The sequence below is a fragment of the Scyliorhinus torazame genome, chromosome 21, assembly GCF_047496885.1.
Source record: "Scyliorhinus torazame isolate Kashiwa2021f chromosome 21, sScyTor2.1, whole genome shotgun sequence".
NCBI lineage: Eukaryota > Metazoa > Chordata > Chondrichthyes > Carcharhiniformes > Scyliorhinidae > Scyliorhinus > Scyliorhinus torazame.
Window position 1 is genome coordinate 86,762,211 of NC_092727.1, and position 24,135 is coordinate 86,786,345.

The 24,135-nt window shown below is 48.8% G+C and overlaps 1 protein-coding gene across 4 annotated transcripts in view; it reads right to left on the bottom strand.

Annotated features, from left to right (window-relative positions):
• The window catches only part of LOC140398388 (rho GTPase-activating protein 27-like), a 394,188-nt gene that overhangs the window by 81,538 nt on the left and 288,515 nt on the right, over positions 1-24,135 (bottom strand). For all 4 annotated transcript variants that reach the window (XM_072487020.1, XM_072487021.1, XM_072487023.1 and 1 more), the window contains 2 exons: positions 13,514-13,906; positions 1,127-1,357 (listed from right to left, as the gene is read on the bottom strand). In XM_072487020.1, the coding sequence (XP_072343121.1) occupies positions 1,127-1,357; positions 13,514-13,906 (624 nt within the window). The remainder of the gene's footprint in view (positions 1-1,126; positions 1,358-13,513; positions 13,907-24,135) is intronic.

Genomic DNA, 24,135 nt, shown 5'->3' on the forward strand with positions numbered 1-24,135 from the left:
AAATTGCCTACAGTAGATTAGTGGGAAAGTACCATGGGTGGAGGGTGGATCTGACCAATCAGTCAAAGAGGTGGGTTCTCCGCTGCACGCTGCCGATAGCGGCGTTCCAGATGCCGCAGAGAATCGCGCATTGCGCAAAAATAAGATTGCGCGTTGGGCAAAAAACAGGATCGGTACCGGGTCACTGCCATGGGCAGGGTCACTGCCATGGGGAGGGTCACTGCCATGGGGAGGGTCACTAACATAAGGGTTTCGATATGGGGAGGGTTTCTGATGGGGTTCTGAGAGGGATCTGATGGGAGGAGGTTTGATTGTAGGATCTCTGATGGTGGGGTCTGATATGGAGGAGTCTGATGAGGGTCCAGATATGGGGGTTTGGTAGTGGGGTTTCTGTTGGGGGTCTTTACGGGATGTCTGGTAGAGGGGTCTGGTGGGGGTGCCTGAGGGGGGGGGGCATCTCTGATGGGTGCCTGGTTGGGGCTGGGTCACCCTCAGGTATATGTGCTGTGGAGGCAGGGGATGGTAGGATTTTTGTTCTGGGGTGGGGAGGTGGGGGGGGGGGGGTCAGCCACCGGACCTCGGTATCGGGCTGCCCATTCAAAATGGCAGCCCAATAGTGGGGTTCGGGACTGAATCCCAGGATCTACCCGCCCTGCGTAAATTAGCATTGCTAAGGAGAGTTATTCGCTCCTGGCCGCCACTCTCAGCGCCAGCACTGATCAGGAATGATTCTACTCAGCAGGAGGACGGTCTCCCAAATGGAGAATCCAGCCCAATGTAACCCCAGGAGGAGGTCAGCAGTAACCTTGAGATAGGTGGGTAAATGACTTGCATTCTTTGACCATTAATACTGCTAACAGGCACAGTACTTGAAATTGTCAGCAATAATTTCAGATTCCTTCCTCTACTGGCTGAACAGATGTGCAGAGCCATTTATTTTAAATGGGTCAATTAAGATAGCAAAGGAAGGAATGTGATTGCATGAAGTGTTGCTGCGCTGGTCTCCCATGGTGTCATTTCTGGGCCTAGTCTCTGGGAAATAAAAACCTTTAGAATTGGAAAGTGACCAATTTCATATGGTATATGGTTCACTACAACCACAGAAGGACAGGAAAATGATTCTTACTTTTTCTTGAGTAACTTCACTGATGTAAAGCAGTTGTCCATCTTGGTCTGTCTCGTAGGACCAGCCAGGGGGAGTCTGTGGACCTATCGGTTGGTACAATGGCGAGTCCATTGGTGACTGGGGCTCACTTTGCCCATCCTGTGACCAGGGCGAGGGCTGCCGCCCAGGCCCCAAGTATTCCAGAGGGCTCTCCTCAGTGAATTCTGGGTAATCCTCTTCTGGAGTGGGAGGCTGAAAGGAAAACGTCAAGCGATGAACTTTCACCAAACCCCTAGATGTGGTTAGATAAAACATCTGCTTAACAATGGTTAGAGAAATAACTATCGTCTGAAAAGGTATTACACATGCAATGATGGCTCCGGGGATTGGATTGGAGCGGCTCTGACCCCACAGACATTTCCTGTTCAAATCCCTGTTTATATTGGTGTATAAATGATTAGTAAATACAGGTTTCCTGTTCTCTTCTCCTGAAGACAGAACTACCTTGTTGGGGTATCATTCCAGACATACTGGCTATCCTCTATGCATATTGTCCTGCTCTGGCAGAATATCTTGGCATCATTCACATTGTCCATATGGACACCATTCACACTGGAGCTTATAAAGTAGTGATGGGCAACCTAGGCTGGTGAGTGGGCCGCATCAGTAGCCCTCCTTCATCTCAGTGGGCCTCAAGGTTGAAATCAGACTTGTTCACTAACGGTGACCCGATTGAATACATTTGATACACGCTAAATATTTCATAACTAGTGATAGAAATGCTTAATCATTCATATAATAGAACTGCCATCAAACTTTAAATTGTAAAAACAAAATAAATATTTACACTTGATTGGACGCAGAGGAAGCACACGGTTCTCACAGTCAATGTTGTGAGCAATCAGCTTCACACCTCAATTCACTGCCCTTGCTTTACATGCATATCACTTCAGTTATGCTGGTAGGAAAAAAGCTACTTAGAAACTAGTGGAATGAGGCAATTCTGTGCGTGGGCAACGCACTCAGAACCCAGGTGGGCACTGGGCCGCAGGTTGACCACCACTGCTATAAAATGTTACTTGACTGCTCCATCATACATGTTACAGGCGCCGGTAGCAGCCATGTCCGAATAGGTCGCGCACACGGCACCTCCCGCCGAGATCGGACATTTGGGCCCTTTAACGGAGCAGTAGCGGCACTTCGGCGGTGATTCCCGGCGTGACAAGAGACGCTGGAGAGGTTCCCCTCACTGCTGCATGGAGGGAACCAGGAGTGGGGCCGTCCAGAAAGCGATTGCGGGGAAGTGAGCGGAACAGGTCCGGGAAGACAAAATGGCGGCCGGCACGGACCAAGCAGCGTGGGCCCAGTGGTCGAGAGAGCAGCAAGATTCCTGAGAAGCTGCTTCGCAGAGCTGAAGATGGAGATGCTGGCCCCTATGAAGGCCTCCATGGAAAAGACGGTGGAGGGTCAGAAGGTGCAGGAGCAGGCGATGAAAGAGGTGGAGAGAAAGGTATTTGAAAACGAGAATGAGATCCTGGGCCTGGCAGTCAGGGTGGGGGCGCATGAGGCCCTGCACAAGAGATGGCAGGAGAGACTGGATGACTTCGAATATTGGTCTAGGAGTCAAAACCTGCGGATTCTGGGCCTCCCTGAAGGTGCGGAGGGGGCGGTCGCGAGCACGTATGTTGGTGACGTTGATGGGCGCGGGGGCCTTCCCGCGGCCCTTGGAACTGGGCGCACAGAGTCCTCGCGAGGAAGCCTAGGGCGAACGAACCACTGAGGGCGATGGTGATAAGGTTCCACCGCTTCACAGACAGAGAGCGTGTCTTGCGTTGGGCAATGAAGGAGCGGAGCAGTAAGTGGGAGAACTGCGAGATTTGTATATACCAGGATCTGGGAGCTGAATTGGCTAAGAGGCGTGCGGGATTCAACCGGGCTAAGGTGGTCCTCCACAACAAAGGGGTGAAGTTCGGGCTGCTGCATCAGGCGAGGCTTTGGGTAACATACCAGGACAGGCACCACTACTTCGATACGCCAGACGTGGCGTGGACATTTATTAAGCATGAAAAGCTGGACTCGAACTAAAGGACAGCTGCACGTGGGTGAAACGCCCTGGTGGAGGTGTGTAACCGGGTGTTGGCCTGAAGTAAGATTGGTAGTAGAATTTAAGCTGTTCGCTTTTCTTTTTTGTTTTTTTCAGGGGGCAGGGTAACGCCCGGGTTGTGTTTCTCGTTTCATGGGAAGAATGTGGATGGCTCTCGCTCTCTTACCCTGTGGGGGAGGGGGGGTTGGGGGCCCGAAGGAGGAGACAACAGTAAGATTGGGGATAGAGGCGGGAGCGGCCAGGGTCAGCATGGGTCAGCTGACTTACTGAAGCGTAATGGGTGGGAAATCAGTGCTAAGCGGGTGCTTGGCATGGTGATTGGGAAGTTGGGGGGGGGGGGGAAATGGGGCACTGCTTTGCTGACTGAAGGCGAGCCAACTTTTGGGTACGGATGGAGAGTCGGGTTGGGGGGCCTCCGGCGGGAGGGCTGGAGCGAGCGGGGGGCGCGGGTACGTGGCTGGCTGAAAAAGGGAGATGGCTAGTCGGCAGGGAGGGAGAGGGACGGGGACGTGGTCAACCCCCCGTCCAGGCTGATCACGTGGAATGTGAGGGCCCGCGTGTTCTCGCACTTAAAGGGATTAAAGGTGGACGTGGCCATGCTACAGGAGACGCACTTAAAACTCGCTGACCAATCCAGGACCGGAAGAAGGCCGGCAGCGGCCAAGGTGCTTAGGGGGTTTATGGACCAAATGGGGGGGGGGGGGGGGGGGGGGGGAGTGGATCCGTGGAGATTTGCTAGGCCGTTGGCCAAAGAGTTCTCCTTTTTCTCCCATGTCCATAAGGTATACTTATGATTTCTTCGTTTTGGGAAGGTCACTGATTTTGAGGGTGGAAGGAACGGAGTACTCGGCCATAGCTGTTTCAGACCATGCCCCACATTGAGTGGATCTGGAACTAGGAGAGGCGGGGGAACAGCGCCCACTCTGGCGACTGGATGTGGGATTATTGGCGGATGAGGGAGTCTGCGGAAGGGTGCGGGGATATATCGAAAGGTACCTGGAGGCCAATGATGATGGGGAGGTCCGAGTGGGGGTAGTATGGGAAGCGCTGAAGGCGGTGGTCAGAGGAGAGTTGATCTCCATCAGGGCTCACAAGGGGAAAACAGAGGCCAAAGAGAGGGAAAGATTACTGGGGGAGATTTTGAGTGTGGATAAAAGATATGCGGAGGCCCCAGACGAAGGACTATATAGGGAGAGGCAAAGACTCCAGACGAAAGTTTGACCTGCTGACCACAGGGAAGGCAGAGGCACAGTGGAGGAAGGCACAGGGGATGGGATATGAATATGGGGAAAAGGCGAGTCGCCTGTTGGCCCACCAGCTTCGTAAGAGGACAGCGGCGAGGGAAATAGGGAGAGTTAGGGATGAAACGGGAACTACAGTGCGGAGAGCAGGGAAGGTAAATGAAGTGTTTAAGACCTTTTATGAGAGGTTATATAGGTCCCAACCCCCGGAGGGAAAAGAGGGGATGCAGCAGTTTCTGGACCAACTAAGGTTCCCGAGGGTGGAGGAGCAGGAGGTGGCAGGCCTGGGGGCGCCAATTGGGGTGGACGAGGTGACCAAAGGGCTGGGGAACATGCAGGCAGGGAAGGCCCCGGGACCTGACGGATTCCCGGTGGAATTTTACAGGAAATACGTGCACTTGTTGGCCCCGCTGCTGGCAAGAACCTTTAACGAGGCCAGAGAAGGGGGGACTCTACCCCCGACAATGTCGGAGGCGACGATATCACTAATCCTGAAGCGAGATAAAGATCCGCTGCAATGCGGGTCTTATAGGCCTATCTCGCTCCTGAATGTGGACGCCAAGTTGTTGGCAAAAGTGCTGACAATGAGGATAGAGGATTGTGTCCCGGGGGTGGTGCATGAAGATCAGACAGGGTTCGTAAAGGGGAGACAATTGAATGTCAACGTGCGACGGCTATTGGGGGTGATAATGATGCCCCCAGTAGAGGGGGAGGCAGAGATAGTGGCGGCAATGGATGCAGAGAAGGCATTCGATAGGGTAGAGTGGGAGTATTTATGGGAGGTGCTGAGGAGGTTTGGGTTCGGGGAGGGGTTTGTCAGCTGGGTTAAACTCCTCTATGGGGCCCCAATGGCAAGTGTAGTCACATATAGGCAAAGATCGGAGTATTTTCGGTTACATAGGGGAACAAGACAGGGATGCCCCCTGTCCCCATTACTGTTCGCGCTGGCAATTGAACCACTGGCCATAGCGCTGAGAGACTCCAGGAAATGGAGAGGGGTGGTTAGAGGGGGAGAGGAACACCGAGTGTCACTCTACGCAGATGACCTACTGCTGTATGTGGCGGATCCAGTGGGGGGGATGACAGAGGTTATGCAGATATTGAGGGAGTTTGGAGATTTCTCGGGATATAGGCTTAACATGGGGAAGAGTGAGCTTTTCGTAATACACCCTGGGGACCAGAGTATAGGGATAGATGGCCTGCCGCTAAGGAGAGTGGAAAGAAACTTCCGATATCTGGGGATTCAGATAGCCAGGAGCTGGGGAACCTTACACAAACTCAATCTGACTCGGCTGGTGGAGCAAATGGAAGAGGATTTCAAAAGGTGGGATATGCTGCCGCTGTCACTGGCGGGCAGAGTGCAGGCGATTAAGATGATGGTCCTCCCGAGGTTCCTATTTGTGTTTCAATGTCTCCCCATATTGATCACTAAGGCCTTTTTTAAGAAAATAGATAGGAGCATCATGAGCTTTGTGTGGGCAGGGAAGGCCCCGAGGGTAAGGAGGGGGTTCCTGCAATGTAGCAGGGACAGAGGGGGACTGGCGTTGCCGTACTTGGGCAACTATTACTGGGCCGCCAATGTGGCGATGATCCGCAAGTGGATGATAGATGGAGAGGGGGCGGCGTGGAAAAGGCTGGAGTTGGCGTCCTGTAAAGGAACAAGCTTAAAAGCACTGGTGACGGCGCCACTACGGCTCTCCCCGAAAAGGTTTACCACGAACCCAGTGGTGGCGGCAACATTAAGTATCTGGGGGCAATGGAGGCGACAGAAGGGTGTGTTGGGAGCCTCGGTGTGGTCCCCGACCAGGAACAACCATAGGTTTGCCCCAGGGAGGTTGGACGGAGGGTTCCAGAGCTGGCACCGGGCAGGAATTAGGAAAGTGGGAGACTTATTTATAGATGGGACCGTTGCGAGTTTGGGAGTGCTAGAGGAAAAGTATGAGCTGCCTCCGGGGAATATCTTTAGGTATATGCAGGTGAGGGCGTTCACGAGACAACAGGTGAGGGAATTTCCGCAGCTCCCGACACAGGGGATCCAGGATAGTGCTTTCGGGGGTGTGGGTGGGGGAGGGCAAAGTGTCCGAAATATACCGGGAGATGAGAGAAGAGGGGGAGGAGCTGGTAGAAGAGCCGAAAGGAAAATGGGAAGAAGAGCTCGGGGAGGAGATTGAGGAGGGTTTGTGGGCTGATGCCCTAAGTAGGGTAAATTCCTCTTCCTCGTGTGCCAGGCTTAGCCTGATCCAATTTAAGGTGCTACATAGAGCACATATAACGGGAGCGAGGTTGAGCAGGTTCTTCGGAGTGGAGGACAGGTGCGGGAGGTGCGGGGGAAGCCCGACGAACCACACACATATGTTTTGAGCGTGTCCAGCACTGGAGGAGTATTGGAGGGGAGTGGCAAGTGTGATCTCGAAGGTGGTGAAGGTCCGGGTCAAGCCAGGCTGGGGGTTAGCTATATTTGGAGTAGCGGATGAGCCGGGAGTGCAGGAGGCGAAAGAGGCCGATATTGTGGCGTTTGCGTCCCTGGTAGCCCGGCGAAGGATCTTACTCATGTGGAAGGAAGCGAAACCCCCCGGCGTGGAGGCCTGGATAAACGATATGGCAGCGTTCATAAAACTGGAACGGATGAAGTTTGCGCTGAGGGGATCGGCTCAGGGGTTCTCCAGACGGTGGCAACCATTCCCCGACTATCTAGCGGAACGTTAGGGGGAAAATAGATAGCCAGCAGCAGCAGCCCAGAAAGAGGGGGGGGGGGGAAATTGTTTTTGTTCTAGATGGGGTGGAGGGGCGGGAGGGGGCACTATTTCGTGTTACTTTGTTAGTTCACTACTTTATTTAAACAATGTTATCTATTAGTTATCGTGTTACCGTTTTTGTTGATTTGTAAGGAGGAAAAATTGTGTTTGAAAACTTTAATAAAATATATATTTTTTAAAACTCGCTGACCAAACGAGGTTAAGGAGGGGATGGGTGGGCCAGGTGTTCCATTTGGGGCTAGACTCGAAGATCAGTTTGGTGGCATTTCTGGTTAGCAAACGGGTGGCATCCGAGGCAGGGAGTACTGTGGCGGACAAGGGGGGGCAGGTACATTATGGTGAGTGGCAAGCTGCAGGGGGTCCGGGTGGTGTTAGTGAACGTCTATGCCCCAAACTGGTTATTAGAGGGGAGTTGATTTCTATTAGGTCCCATAGAGAGAAGAGGGCGAGGGCGGAGAGAGAGAGGCTGGTGGGAGAGATACTCAGAGTAGACAGAAGTACGCGGAGACCCCCAAGGAGGGGCTGCTAAAGGAGTTCCGGAGACTGCAGGTGGAGTTTGATCTGCTGACCACTGGGAAGGCGGAGGCACAGTTGAGGAAGTTGAAAGGGGCAGTCTATGAATATGGGGAGAAAGCAAGTAGGATGTTGGCGCACCAACTTCGCAGGAGAGAGGCGGCCAGGGAGATTGGGGGAGTTAGGGATACGGCAGGTAACACGGCCTTGGGCCCAGAGAAGATCAACAGTTTTACAGTTTTATTGTAAACTGTACGAGTCAGAGCCCCTGGTGGGAGGGGAAGGGATGAAGCAATTTATGGACCAATTGAGATTCCCAATGGTGGACAAAGATCTGGTGGAGGGACTGGGGGCCCCGATTGAGTTGGAGGAGATAGTTAAGGGCCTAGAAAGTATGCAGTCGAGCAAGGCCCTGGGTCCAGACGGCTTCCCTGAAGAATTCTACAAGAAATTCTCGGAGCTGCTGAGCCCACTCCTGCTAACAACCTTTAATGAGGCAAAGAGAGGAATCCTCCCCCCGACGATGTCGCAGGCTCTGATCCCGCTCATTTTGAAGAGGGAGAAGGATCCACTTCAATGTGGGTCCTACAGGCCGATATCGCTCCTGAACGTGGATGCCAAACTGCTGGCTAAAATTTCGGCAACTAGAATAGAGGACTGTGTCCCGGCAGTGATTGATGAGGATCAGAAGGGTTTTGTCAAGGGCAGGCAATTGAACACAAATGTGAGGAGGCTCCTGAACATTATCATGATGCCCTCAGAAGGAGGGGACGCAGAAGTAGTGGCTGCAATGGATGCAGAGAAAGCCTTTGACAGGGTGGAGTGGGAGTACCTGTGGGAAGTGTTAGGTAGGTTTGGATTCAGTGAGGGATTCATAGGGTGGGGGAAGCTATTGTATCAGGCCCCCGTAGCAAGTGTATCCACGAACCGGCTGAGGTCGGAGTATTTTAGGCTGCACCGAGGGACGAGGCAGGGGTGCCCCCTATCCCCACTACTATTTGCCCTGGCTATTGAGCCATTGGCCATAGTGCTGAGGACGTCAAGGAACTGGAGGGGGCTGGTCGAGTGGGGGGGGGGGGGGGGGGGGGGGGAGCACCGGGTTTCGCTCTACGCAGATGACCTGCTATTGTATATTTCGGACCTGCTAGAGGGGTTGGGGGAGGGCATGCGGATCCTGGGGGGCTTTGGGAGCTTCTCAGGGTACAAGTTGAACGTGGGGAACAGTGAGCTGTTTGTATTCCACACTAGGGGTCAGGAGGAGAGACTGGGAGAGCTCCCGCTCAAGATGGTGGAGAGGAGCTTTCGTTACCTAGGTATACAGGTGGCAAGGAACTGGGATGCCCTACACAGGCTCAATCTATCTTGGCTTGTAGAGCAGATGGAGGGAGACTTTAAAAGCTGGGACATGCTCCCGCTTTCCCTGGCGGGAAGGGTGCAGACCGTGAAAATGACAGTCCTCCCCAGATTCCTGTTCGTTTTCCAGTGCCTCCCCATCTTCATCCCCAAATCCTTCTTCAAGTGGGTGAACAGGATTATCACGGGATTTGTGTGGGCAAACAAGACTGTTTTTGGAGCGCAGTCATTGGGGGGGGGGGATACACCACAAGCCCGGTGGTGATGGCGGCGCTGAGGGTCTGGAGTCAGTGGAGAAGGCACAGGAAGGAGGAGGGGGCCTCAGTTTGGACCCCGATACGGAACAATCATAGATTTATTCCGGGCAAGATAGATGGGGGGGTTTCAAAGCTGGCACAGGGCAGCCATTAGAAGGATGGGAGACCTGTTCATAGATGGGACTTTCCCTAGCTTGAAGGCGCTGGAGGAGAAATTCAGCCAGCCCCCTGGAAAGCCTTCAGATACCTCCAAGTCCGCGACTTTCTCAAAAAACAGGTGGGGACATTTCCGTTGCTACCCCCTCATAGGGTACAGGACAGGGTGGTGTCTGGCATCTGGGTAGGAGAGGGGAAGGTGTTGGACATCTACCAAGAACTGCAGGAGGCGGAGGAAACCCCAGTGGAGGAACTGAAGGGCAAGTGGGAGGAGGAGCTGGGTGAGGAGCTAGATGAGGGCCTGTGGGCTGATGCCCTAGGCAGGTAAATTCCACCTCAGCATGTGCCAGGCTCAGCTTAATACAGTTTAAGGTGATACATCGGGCACACATGACAAATGTGAGAATGAGTAAGTTCTTTGGGATGGAGGACAGCTGTGCCAGATGTTCAGGGAGTCCTGCAAACCATGTCCATATGTTCTGGGCATGCCCGGCACTTAAAGAATTCTGGTAGCGCTTTGCGAGGGCTGTGTCCAGGACTTTGGACACACGGGTGAAGCAGAGTACAACAATAGCGATCTTTAGGGCGTCAGAGGATCCGGGAGTGCAGGAAGCGAAAGAGGCCGAGGTTTTGGCCTTTGCCTCCCTGGTAGCTCGGAGACGGATCTTGTTAATGTGGAGGGACTCGAAACCCCCCGAGCCTGGAGACCTGGGTTAGTGACATGGCTGGATTTCTCAGCCTGGAGCAAATAAAGTTTGCCTCGAGAGGGTCCTTGCTGGGGTTCTGCAGCGGTGGCAACTGTTCCTTGACTTTCTAGGAGAGCGTTAAAATGTCAGCAGCAGCAATCCGGGGGGGGGGGGGGGGGCTGTTCATTTAATGTATATGAAATGAAATGAAATGAAATGACATGAAATGATATCTTCTGTTTGTATAATGATAACAGCCACCTAGCTTTGTTAAATATTTTCCCTTTATTTTTCTGTTATTGGTTATGCAAAAATTCTGTTTGAAAAAAACTTTAATAAAAACAAATTTTTAAAAAAATACATGTTACAGGCCACATTCCCAGCAAGCGTCACAATCAGGAACGTGGCTAACTATTCCTTTCCCTCTCTGAGGGAAGTTGTGACTAGGTGAAGCACCTCAACTGCTTCCAGAACATAGATCAGCTAACTCGGACTAAGTAATTAATCAAACCTGATTTGTGTGACCTAGTGTGACACCGTCTGGAATTTCTTAGGGTACTGAGATTTTGGGGGAGTTTTTCCTACCACCTATCAGTAGCTCATGTTATGCAGGTAACATAATAATTATTCTTGAGATATAGCTGTTGCTAGGAAGGCCAACATTTATTGTCCATCTCTTGATACCCTTGAGAAAATGGAGGACCTTCTTGTTGAATGTTTGGTATTAAATGAGACTGAGCTTTCTTTTAAATCGGTCAAATGTGGTAGTCTGAACCCCGATTCAGGCATTAGTATTTAGATAATCCCTTTAACAAAGGTTATTAACATTGTGCTCCATCTGGTTTCTAGCACGTTAAAACAGAATTCATTATGTCAATGCTACAGTGTTTGTTTTCAATGTAGTATACTACGGTTTCCTCCCAGATGTCCCGAAAGACGTGCTGTTAGGTGAATTGGGAATTCTCTCTCTGTGTACCCGAACAGGCGCTAGAATGTGGCGACGAGGGACTTTTCACAGTAACTTCATTGCAGTGTTAATGTAAGCCTACTTGTGACAATAAAGATTATTATAAACTAACAACTATTCTGGCCTTTTTTTCATGTCGCTCCGTAAGGTAACAGGTTTTGGGTTTGACCTTTGACATCTAGTGTTTTTTGCATTGCAAAATACTTTTTAATGTACGGTCACCAATGTGGCAACTAAACCAATATATATGGCCCTTTGACAGTTGTGTAGCTTTAACAGATGAGACAATAGTCTCCTCAAATACTAGTCAAGTGTGATCATACACGTTTCCTAGTGGTTGTTTTTTTAAAATAAATTTGGAGTACCCAATTTTTTTTTCTCTATTAAGGGGCACTTTAGCATGGCCAATCCACCTACCCTGCACATCTTTGGGTTGTGGGGGTGAAACCCACGCAGACATGGGGAGAATGTGCAAACTCCACACAGACAGTGACCCGGGTCTCGGATTTAACCTGGGTCGTCGGCTCCATGAGGCAGCAGTGCTAACCACTGCACCACCATGCTGCCCTCATTTCCTATTGGTTGTAAGGCAGTTTGGGACATAAGTCGCTATTTTTAAAAAAATAATTCTTCGAGTGTGGGCATTGCCGACAAGGGCAGCAATTCTTGCCCATTGCTTGAGATGCCATTCTTGAATGACTGGCAATCCACACAGTGAGTTACTATCACAATGTTCCAGGAATTTGACACAGTGAGAAAAGTTGGAATGGCAACATTTGTCTGAGTCATAATGTTGTCTAACTTAGAGGGGAACCTGGAGGTAATGGTGCTCCTGTGACTTTGCCCTTTTAGGCAATGGAGTCTGCAGTTTTAAGAGTTGCTGATGAAGAGTCCTTGGAGAGTTGCTGCAGCGTATCCTGTGACTAGTGCAGTCATGGTATAAACTTATCATGAAGGGAGTGGATGTTTCAGCCTGATTTACAAAAGCAAGCCTTTCCTTTATTTCTTTGATATGTCGCTACCCTCACTTGAGTTTTTTTTCCTGCCATCAATACCGGAGCCATTAAAGAGTCAAATAATTGGAAAAAATATCAAAGTCACTCTGCCCTTCCATATTCCAATGCCTCAAAGAGAGACAAATTGCTTCATTTCCTTTTCTGTTTCAGAGTCAGATATTAGTTTTCCGGATGTCGATTTCAAAACGTATGAGATTTTTAAACCTTCATGTGAACTGCAAAATAAAGTACACTAAATCTCACTGTGCAGCATGTCTCAAATCAATTCTAACATCTGAGCCATTTGCATACTTAGCAAAAAGAAACAAAAAAATGGAATTGAGTGGTTTACTTTCGGATTAGGGCATTCAGATAGAAGAAAGATTTTTTTTTTTTTTTTTTTAAATCAGAAAGTTGCTCCTTTTAACAGGAGAGAAAATGGTGGACCAACAGTACAAATACAGAGGGTAGGATTTTCCATTCCTGTCAGTGGGATCGTCCGGTTCCGCTGATAGCGAGTCCCCGCCGCACATTCCCCGGTGGCAGAGGGTGCAAACAACGGGAAACCCCATTGACAGCGGCAGGACCGGAAGATCGCACCACCGGCCAGTAGCGGGCTGCCTCTGTCGCTGCAAGACACACTGTGCAGTGGGTTGGGTGGAAAATCGCACCCATAGGATGTACAGGAGACTTCCTCACAGCCCAGTCAAACCATAAAGCTACAAAATCATGAAGGGAATCCACCAAGTTAATCCAGGCAAAGGTAGTGAAAGACTCCACTAAAATGAGATGAGCCAGGAAGTTAGGGGATTAAATAAATTGGAATATTTTCTTTTAATTTAAAGGGTCATGGATTTATGAAGTAAATTGGCAGGGAAGGTCATTATAGTTGTTAGCGTAAAAATAATTCAAGTCAAAACTGGATAGATTTAATGGATAGAAAAGAAGTAAAGAGATTTGTTGAGATGGTGTATGGTTGGGTTTTCCGTTAAAGGTGACAGGCCTGTCAGGTCTAATGGGTTTGTTAGTTCCTAAAAATGGTTCTGTTCTTATTTAATAATTTCACGCCGTCATCATATTTACCAGTGTTCAGCTCCTGGGTGTGTTCCCCAATCTTACTCCATCAAAATAGTTATTCATATATGGATACACACAATCTATTTGATCAATCTGCCTTCTCAGCATATGGCTTTGGCTGAGCAACAACTTCACTGGGCCTCAGAGTATTTTCCATCCATTAAAATGAATGGAAGGAAAATGCTCTGGATGCTTCCGATCTTTGAACCCAAACTCTCGATTCTGCGCTCATAGTGGGCCGATCTTGTCAGAGACACAAAACGGTTATGCATAAAAATGTGCCCTCCAGCAAAGGTCACATACCCTCTGATTATCCATGCAATCGGTCGTTTCTTCCTCCTGTTGATCTGGTGGTTCCCACGTCGTCTCCCCAGTTACAGGGTTGTAGTAGTAGGGCTGACCACTAACTTCATCGAGATGCGATTCCCATCCCACAAAGGGACTGCTTGTGCTGGGAGAGCAGGACGGTGGGGTTTGCGGCTCCTTTCTGTCTGGGCTATTAAACGGAGAGTCCCAGGTGGTCTCTGCAGTCACTACGTTATAGTAAAAGGGTTGTCCAGTTGCCTGGTCAGTATGAGTTTCCCATTCTTCCAGCTGACTGGTTGAATTACTGCTAAGATCCAACTGTTCTCCTGCAAGCTCCTGCCTCAGTTCTGTGACATTCTGATACACTGACTCAGATTTTTCTTCAGATTCCTTCAAAAACACAAATAAATAAAACAAAGTGAGATTCCGCTAAATCCATTTAGAAACAAAAAGGAACTTACGTTTCCACGGCATCTTCCACCACTTCAGATGTCCCAAACCACTTCACAACTGACAAAGTAAACCTTTGGCTCAAGCCAAGTGGTGCTTTTGAGCGATGTAATTTTATAATTTACTTAACAAATAAAAAATTTGGATTGACTTATGGTGCCCTCAAAGCATCACAAAGTGTTTTATAGCCTCCGGTTCACTTTCCAAAAAAGTCATATTTGTTATGGCAACAGACACAACAGCCAATTCCTCAGATTTTACAAACAACAAGTGCATGACTGATGAGTTAATCTGTCTTTTGTGCTGCTGGTTGAGGGAGGAATGTTGGCCAGGGCACCCTGAGAATGGCCTTCTCCACTTGCACCATTCATTCATGATTCATCCACTAGTCAGCATTGCCTGACTAGACTAGATGCAAGTTCAAGACATATGGAACCAAGGCAAGAGAAATACAATCACCAGGAATGGTTAATATTTATACATAAAAACAAGGCTAGGGAAGAGACTGAGCAACCATTAATACTTCCACTTAATCAGCATATAGAGGAATATATGCTTTAAGCACAAAGAGATCAAAGGGTTTACATCCAAAAATCACTTTAAAGTGTAACGTCTATTATCCAAGTGTGGGGAGGTGGTGGCATAGCGGTATTGTCACTGGACTAGTAAACCAGAGACACAAAATGCTCTGTAGGCCCAGATTCAAATTCCACCATGGCAGATGGTGAAATTTGAATTCAATTTTTTTAAAAATCTGGAATTAAAAGTCTAATAATGATCATGAAACCATTGTTGATTGTCATAAAAACCCATCCGGTTCACTAATGTCCTTTAGGGAAGGAAATCTGCTGTCTTTACCTGGTCTGGTCTACAGACCCACAGCAGTGTGGTTGACTCTTAACTGTCTCCTCAAAGGCAATAAGGGGTGGCCAATAAATGCTGGCACAACCTGCGATGTCCACTTCCCATGAACGAATAAAAAAAAATGCAGCAATCATTTTGGTCACAGTTACCAATGAGATGAAGGCCCAGTTAATCAGCTTTTATTGGTGTGCGAGGGTAACAAAGTTGATTAAGAGCACCAGGAGGATTCTTGCCCTCTTGAAATAGTTGCTATTTAATGCCAAACGGGCCACATAGCAGCCCTAAGCACTACCTAGCAATCCTTACTCAGAAAGTGCTAATGTATGGGCAACTGGGCGGGATCAGGTTTAACCTCCAATAGTTGAATATATAATCCTGTGATGGAGCAAGGGAATTATCAGAACATTTTCTATCACTGGTATCCAGGTGATGGAGCAAAAGCAGACCAATTGGCTCATGGTAGTACAGCGGTTAGCACTGATGCTTCACAGCGCCAGGGTCCCAAGTTTGATTCCCAGCTTGGGTCACTGTCTGTGCGGGTCTGCACGTTCTCCCCGTGTCTGCGTGTGTTTCCCCCAGGTGCTCTGGTTTCCTCCCACAAGTCCCGAAAGACGTTCTGTTAGGTAATTTGGACATTCTGAATTCTCCCTCCGTGTACCCGAATAGGCACTGGAATGTGGTGACTCAGGGCTTTTTACAGTAACTTCATTGTAGTGAGCCTACTTGTGACAATAAAGATGATTATTGTTATTGATACAAAATCCCCTAGCAAAGGAGTCCAAGTATGTCCAGAATTAATATCTTCATTGACAGATTAATTTTGGCAAAAGTATCTTGAAGGCATTTGCAGAATATATTGCCATGATTCTCAGAAATGCCCCAAAATGCTTCATGTATAATTTGTTATTTTGAAGTACTGTCACTTTTACTTTTAGCTGAACATCGCAGCTACTTTGCACAGAGCGAGCCCCCACAAACAATGATAAAAGCAAATTACTGCAGATGCTGGAATCGGAAATAAAAACAGAAAATGCTGGACAATGTCAGCAGGTCTGACAGCAGACTGGACTCTCTGGTCCCCCAGCCGTGGGTTTCATGGTGGTGTGCCATTTGCTGGTGCCAGGATCCTATCTTCCTGTCAGTTGTCAATGGGATTTCCCATTAATGCCACCCCACGTCGCCAGGAAACCTGCGGGCGGGGTTGCGTTGCCAGTGGGAAAAGAGAATCCCAATGACCGGCCAGCATCTGTGGAGAGAGATTGGAGCTAACTGGGTGGCTCTTTGCTCTCTGGAAATAACTGGAAATAGGATCCTGGGCGGGATTGTCCGTTGCCCTACGTCGATATCGTAATTGGTGACCAGCGGAGAATCCTTTTTTACAAACGAATCGGGAACGGCGCCTTTTTTCGAATGCTCCGCCCCTCCAAAACAAAGTCATCGGTGAGTGCGCCGCATGCCGTTGGGACGGCCTCAGGACATCACCTGAAGGCCCTCCCGCAATGCGCCGAGATCACGACGGCGCAGATCACTTGTACTCCAAGTTTTCGTCAACCTCGATTGGCAGCTGCGGACTGTGTCCCCACAGTCGGGAGGGAGCTGTGCCGCTGGCCGGGCGGGCATCAGTGAGGTCTGGGGGCACTGGTGGGGAGTGGTCCGGGGGTGGCGAGGGAAGGGGTCCAGGTGGGAACTATCTTGCAGGTCAGGTCCACGCACAGCCGGCGCCATGTTGTACGGCACAACCGCTGCAGATAGTTGCCATGCGCATGCGCAGCCACGGACCTGGAATTCTCCGGCCGTTTTTGGCACAGGAACCAGGGGTTTTACCCGGCGCTGCTGCTCGCCCCTCACCGGTCCTGGAATCGGTGAGGGTTCGGCGCCGATTTTGGTGTCATAGAACGCCACAGTTCCCATGCCGGCGTTGGCACTTATCTGCAAAATCGGAGAATCCAGCCCCCTATTTCCTGTTCTCTCTAGCTTTGACAAAGAGTCATATTCACAATGGAAACATGGGGAGGCGATTCTCCAGCACCATACACCGGAAAAACAGCTCACTGCGCCGGGAGATCCTATTCTCAGGATCACCTCATGCAATCTTGTGAGATGTTGCAAGGGGAATCGCTTTGAATAGCCACATGTTTCTCAGCACTGCGAGTACTGGGAAACATGTGGCTAAACGTGCTCGCTCAGGGACTTTGTTCCCTTTTGGGACGATTGCGCCTGTGAGCTCCACTCTCTCTCTCTGCAGATGCTGCCAGACCTTCTGAGATTGTCCAGCATGGTTTGTTTTTGTCTCACAAACAATTGGGTGAGTGGCCAGTTAGATATCAGAATACCGATGCGATTAAGTACTTCAAACTTCTATCCTTTGTCTTTCCAGTTCAGCTGAACCGTAACTTGTCAACTGTTGGGCAACACCTGGGTGCACATGTATCTCACCACGTTAACTACTCTGGTGCCAATTAGTCTGCGAAGCCCAATGTGCCACTTCAGAACAAAATATTGAATGATCTATGACGAACCTGCGGCTGGGTGGGACTATGGATTGAGACAAAACATTGAGATATTGAAGGAGATATTAGAAAAAGTGGTCAAAAGCAAGTTCAAAAACATTGTTTTTTATGAGTGTAACAAGGAGGAGAGCAAGTTGGAAAGGTGGAGGAGGGTGTCACATTTATGGTTCACCACTGACTTCAACCAACTAAATCAGTTAACAATAAAATCAACAGTAGTGGTAGGATGCGTGGAGACTCTTATCTGTGAAACATACATTGACTGATTAAAATAAAATCATATCAGTGCGCAAGTCATAAGAACAGAGGAACATTGGAACAGGAGTACGCCATTCAGTCCCTCGAGCCTGTACCGCCATTTAATGAGATCATGACTGACTTGTGACCTAATTCCAGTCAAACCCTCTCCCTTCGGTTTGAACAGCTTAAAATACAACTACATCACAGTCATATCACTGTCAGCAGCTTTGCTTTTTCTCCTCCAGCAGCACTTAGAACATAGAACATAGAACGATACAGCGCAGTACAGGCCCTTCGGCCCACGATGTTGCACCGAAACAAAGGCCATCTAACCTACACTATGCCATTATCATCCATATGCTTATCCAATAAACTTTTAAATGCCTTCAATGTTGGCGAGTTCACTACTGTTGCAGGTAGGGCATTCCACGGCCTCACCACTCTTTGCGTAAAGAACCTACCTCTGTCCTATATCTATTACCCCTCAGTTTAAAGCTATGTCCCCTCGTGCTAGCCATTTCCATCCGCGGGAGAAGGCTCTCACTGTCCACCCTATCTAACCCCCTGATCATTTTGTATGCCTCTATTAAGTCTCCTCTTAACCTTCTTCTCTCTAACGAAAACAACCTCAAGTCCATCAGCCTTTCCTCATAAGATTTTCCCTCCAGACCAGGCAACATCCTGGTAAATCTCCTCTGCACCCAATCCAAAGCTTCCACGTCCTTCCTATAATGCAGTGACCAGAACTGTACGCAATACTCCAAATGCGGCCGTACCAGAGTTTTGTACAGCTGCAACATGACCTCATGACTCCGGAACTCAATCCCTCTACCAATAAAGGCCAACACTCCATAGGCCTTCTTCACAACCCTATCAATCTGGGTGGCAACTTTCAGGGATCTATGCACATGGACACCTAGATCCCTCTGCTCATCCACACTTCCAAGAACTTTACCATTAGCCAAATATTCCGCATTCCTGTTATTCCTTCCAAAGTGAATCACCTCACACATCTCTACATTAAACTCCATTTGCCACCTCTCAGCCCAGCTCTGCAGCTTATCTATATCCCTCTGTAACCTGCTACATCCTTCCGCACTGTCGACAACACCACCGACTTTAGTGTCGTCTGCAAATTTACTCACCCACCCTTCTGCGCCCTCCTCTAGGTCATTGATAAAAATGACAAACAGCAACGGCCCCAGAACAGATCCTTGTGGTGCTCCACTTGTAACTGAACTCCATTCTGAACATTTCCCATCAACCACCACCCTCTGTCTTCTTTCAGCTAGCCAATTTCTGATCCACATCTCTAAATCACCCTCAATCCCCAGCCTCCGTATTTTCTGCAATAGCCTACCGTGGGGAACCTTATCAAACGCTTTACTGAAATCCATATACAACACATCAACTGCTCTACCCTCGTCTACCTGTTCAGTCACCTTCTCAAAGAACTCGATAAGGTTTGTGAGGCATGACCTACCCTTCACAAAGCCATGCTGACTATCCCTGATCATATTATTCCTATCTAGATGATTATAAATCTTGTCTCTTATAATCCCCTCCAAGACTTTACCCATAACAGACGTGAGGCTCACCGGTCTATAGTTGCCAGGGTTGTCTCTGCTCCCCTTTTTGAACAAAGGGACCACATTTGCTATCCTCCAGTCCTCTGGCACTATTCCTGTAGCCAATGATGACATAAAAATCAAAGCCAAAGGCCCAGCAATCTCTTCCCTGGCTTCCCAAAGAATCCTAGGATAAATCCCATCAGGCCCCGGGGACTTATCTATTTTCAGCCTGTCCAGAATTGCCAACACCTCTTCCCTACGTACCTCAATGCCATCTATTCTATTAGCCTGGGGCTCAGCATTCTCCTCCACAACATTATCTTTTTCCTGAGTGAATACTGACGAAAAATATTCATTTAGTATCTCGCCTATCTCTTCAGACTCCACACACAACTTCTCATCCCTGTCCTTGACTGGCCCTACTCTTACCCTAGTCATTCTTTTATTCCTGACATACCTATAGAAAGCTTTTGGGTTTTCCTTGATCCTACCTGCCAAATACTTCTCATGTCCCCATCTTGCTCGTCTTAGCTCTCTCTTTAGATCCTTCCTTGTAACTATCCATCGCCCCAACTGAAACTTAACACCTCATCTTCACATAGGCCTCCTTCTTCCTCTTAACAAGAGATTCCACTTCTTTGGTAAACCACGGTTCCCTCACTCGACGCCTTCCTCCCTGCCTGACCAGTACGTACTTATCGTGATACTTCTTGTATCACTGTACATTTCGGTCCCAGTGTTAGCCAATCTCCAGCCTTGGGGCTGCCAGTTAGTACCAGTTGTATGATGTGCCCACATGTCCCCTAGGCCTCAAATTGTCCATCCTTCTGTCACATGGCAGCTTAACAGAATGAAGGTAGAAGAGAGACACATCCCATCAATACCTGGAGTAATTTAACCCAGATTTTGGAAGTGAAGCATTAAAGACTTTCTCAAAATGCCATTGAGTCCCCATTGAGGCTACAGCAGCTCCCAACTCTCTGATAAATCTAACTAATGAACCAGGATGTCAACTGTATTAAAAAAGGTTAAAGCTGAAACAATTTTGCCAATGTTTTTCCCAGATTGCAAAACTACTCCAATAAAATATAGATAACTTCCTCTTCACACACTGGGCTGAATTATATGGCCCTTCCCAAGGACAGGCGACAGAGGCGGGGGTGGGGGGGGGGGGGGGGGGGGGGGGGCGTGGTGGAGAGAAGGAAAGAGAGGTAAAATAGGACCCTGTGCCAATGGTGCTATTCACGGCACCTACCTGCCTACCCCACTGCAATTTTACCAGTGGTGGGAGTGGCATCGCACAGCCAGAGCGCTTGTGGGTCAACGAAAGACCAGTTAAGTGCCTCCTCCTGACGCCACTGTGACTTTACATCAGGTAGGGGGGGAAGCTAGCAAGTGTTTGGAGGGTACCTCCTTTCGTCCTGCTGGGTCTTGTGTGACAATTGGAGGTCCCTCTCCCAAATGTACCTCCTCACCCCCCCCCCCCCCCATTTTTCCACTCTCCACCTGCCCTGCTCACCCCAGTCAGTCCCACATCTTTCTCTCTCCAGCCTGGCCCCGAAGAGACCATAGGCTTATTTTCAATATTGGCCCCATCGCAGCGCAGTTCCCTTTGGGCCTCGCTGCTGTCCCAGCATTGACCACCACTCCTGGGGTGGGGCTGTTGCAGGCAGAAGTCACACCTCAAGTTTCTTCACAACTCAGCAGCTGTCAGATAGCTGCAAGGTGAGCGGGACAATCTGAGCGAGGTCACATCAGACTTTTACACCAGGTGGCAGGTCCTCACTCCTAGCGTAAAATTCAGCCCAGTAAAACAGATTCATTAAGTCCTAAACAAGCAACATGTTGCAATTTTGCTCATGCGGCACATGCAGAACCTCTCAATTAACAAGGAATCAACTGATTATGCTGACAAAGGCATATTAAAAATGTTCTTAAAATCAACCAAACTGGTTCAGATATAAAACACTTTGCTAAGCCAGTACACATACTATTTAAACTAGCAAAATCCTGCAAAATATTTGCGGTCATATTAATGGGCTGTTTTCTCCGGTCTCATCCGTGACGGGTTCCATTATGAGCGAGAATGGAAAATTTGGGGCGGGAGTCTGTGATCCTGAGGTGTTGACGCCGTTGGAAATGCCATCGCGTGTCTCGACGGCGTCAATACTGCCTCAGGATCAGCAATTCTGGCCCCTACAGGGGGCTGGCAAGGCACTGGAGCGGTTCACGCCACTCCAGCTGCTGATCCCGGCTTCAACTGGGCGTTGCGGGATCCGCACATGCGCAGTGGCTTCCTTCAACGCGCCGCCCCGACGCAACATGGCCCAGGACTACAGGGGCCAGCGCGGAAGAAAGGAGGCCCCCAGCCAGAGAGGCCGGCCCGCCGATCGGTGGGCCACAATCGCAGGCCAGGCCACATCGGAGGCCCCCCCAGGGTCGGACCCCCCCCTCCTCCCCCACAGGCCGCCCCACGACCCTTCCATGCCGAGTTCCCGCCGGCTGAGAGCCAGTATCTTTAATTCAACAGAACTTCTTTACATGCAGGATTTCTAGATATTCTTTCACCAAAGACGGAACATCAAAGCTTCTCACCAGAAAGGCTAAATAGAGCTGTCCAGGAGTAAAAACAATTTGTAAATACAAATTGGTCAAGAATCTGGCCTTGTAACTTGTTCATATTGATAGAATATAAAAGTCTAATTGGGGAAGGCCACGTTCCTGTGTTAAAAAGACTGCTTTACATCTGACTGATTCAATATTATTCGAGGAATTAAACACTCCCTATTTCCTTAAAATTCGCCTGCTATAATTTCTACACCTATCATCGAAGAAACCAGCTTCTTAACTACCAATCTTGTTCCGTGACAAAGGTTTTGTTTAGGATTCAAGTTTCCTAGCAACATCATAACTGCTCCTTTCAGGCTGCCCATTGGAGCTAGAATGTGTCGAAGCCCTGCAGGGTCTGGAATGACGTCTTTTTTTTAATTCACGGGACAACTTCTCTGAAACTTTATTTGAATCTATTTAATCTTTATTTTTAGCACATGGTTGTGAAAGGCATTGTTTGAATGTTTACCTTCTCACAGTCAGTTGTATTCTAGTACTGTAAAAGCATCCAAATACAGAAACAGAACCCCAATAAAGGCCCAGCATAGACCAGTTGGGCTGAATGGCCTATTTCTGGGTGATTGATTTGTGTAATTCTATACAAAACACCATACAAAGCATTAGCTTTTCCTCTCCTCAATATAAGAAGCTATTCTTGCAAGATGCCAAGCACGTGGCCACTTGTGTACAAAGCTTTACCAGTCTTCAGGCAGTTATTTTAAGCTTCCTTGTCAGTGAAGGTATTAACCTATTTACTGTGTTACTGTTCCTACTAAAACTCCAAAGAGATATTTCAGGCAAATGTTTAACCCTTCATCGCCTAGTACACCACTAACAGTTACCGGGTCGAAATATATTAGCAGGAGTGTAACCTTAATACGTATGGAATGTTCAAAACTAATTTGTGGAAACAATGGACTAGATCTTGCTTGGAAACTAGTGGCATGCTCACAACACACAGCAATTTAATGTGCAAATCAGCCAGAATGTTCAGGGGATTAAGGGATACGCTGTGAATTGCAAATCTCCAGAGCTCGCTGCTAGTTACATTGTTATCGCCACTTGCTTCGCATACCTTGCTCATGTTTAGATCCAAGCCAGATAGTAAATTATAAAACTAGACACAAATCCCTTCCTTGATAGTTGATTTGTTCACAGGATGCAGCATTACAGATCTCTGCCTTCTACCTCCCAACAATCCATTTTCATACTTTTTTCAGCCGACTAAGACAAATGACCAATTTAGCTAATTGGCGGGGGAGAAGATTGGAACAGACTTCCAAAATGGCGCCCGATCTGCAAGGAGCCTTCCTGCTGGCGAGCTCAATCACCCTAAGTGCGGCACTGCCTCAAGGCACCAAGGAACCGGGTTTGGTCCCGGCCCCGAGTCACTGTCCCTATGTAGTTTGCACATTCTTCAAGTGTCTGCGTGGGTCTCACCCCCACAACCCAAAGATGTGCAGATTGGCCACAATAAATTGCCCCTTAATTGGGAAAAAAAGAATTGGGTACCCTAAATTTATAATTTTTTTAAAAAGTCACTCTCAGTGCGGCCCCAGTGGTGGAATCTCCCGGGGTAAAACAATGTGCCATTGAGCACCCCACTAAAAGCACCGTTCAGCGGACTTTAACTCAAGTCCGCTGAATCACGTCCTTGCTATCGCTAAATGTTCATTCATGTCAGACATAAAAGAACAGGGGCGGGATTCTCCGACCCCCCGCCGGGTCGGAGAATTGCCGGGGGAGGTTGAGGGGGGGGGGGCATGAATCCCACCCCGACGCCGGCTGCCGAATTCTCCGGAGGATTCTGCACCTTCCGGGCGGCCCGATGCCGGAGTGGTTCACGCCACTCCTCGGCGCCGGTACGGCCCGCCCCGCCGGGTAGAGGAGAATCCCGCCCCAGGTTTTCTTTTCCTTCAACAAGTCATTGTAACTAGATATAAAATAACAAAACTCCCATAGCGCTTGCTGGAAAAAAATGTACATGTTCACATTTAACAATGTACGGTACGGTCTCGCTTTTTGAACTTTGGAAACAGTCCCTCTTCATATTTTGTTGTGTCAACTTCAAACTCCAATAGTTCCACAAGCTAAGGTGATGTGGTTTTACTTTCATTCCTCTCCATTTGAGCAAATTGGCATAGAGGATCAATTGCTGTCTTCAGACCAATTGGTTCATTACCTGTTGGCAAGCCTGTTGAATAGTTGCCTATGTCCTTTTTCCATGTTAAAATTTACCATGCCCTTACACATGTCCTTTTTACATGTTACATTCAAAGGCACCTTGGCGACAGTGAAAAAGGATGCAATTCTCCCCAAAAAAGGCAACTGTCAATTTGGGCGGGTTTCGCAGGGCGATTCCCGCCAGGTGTTT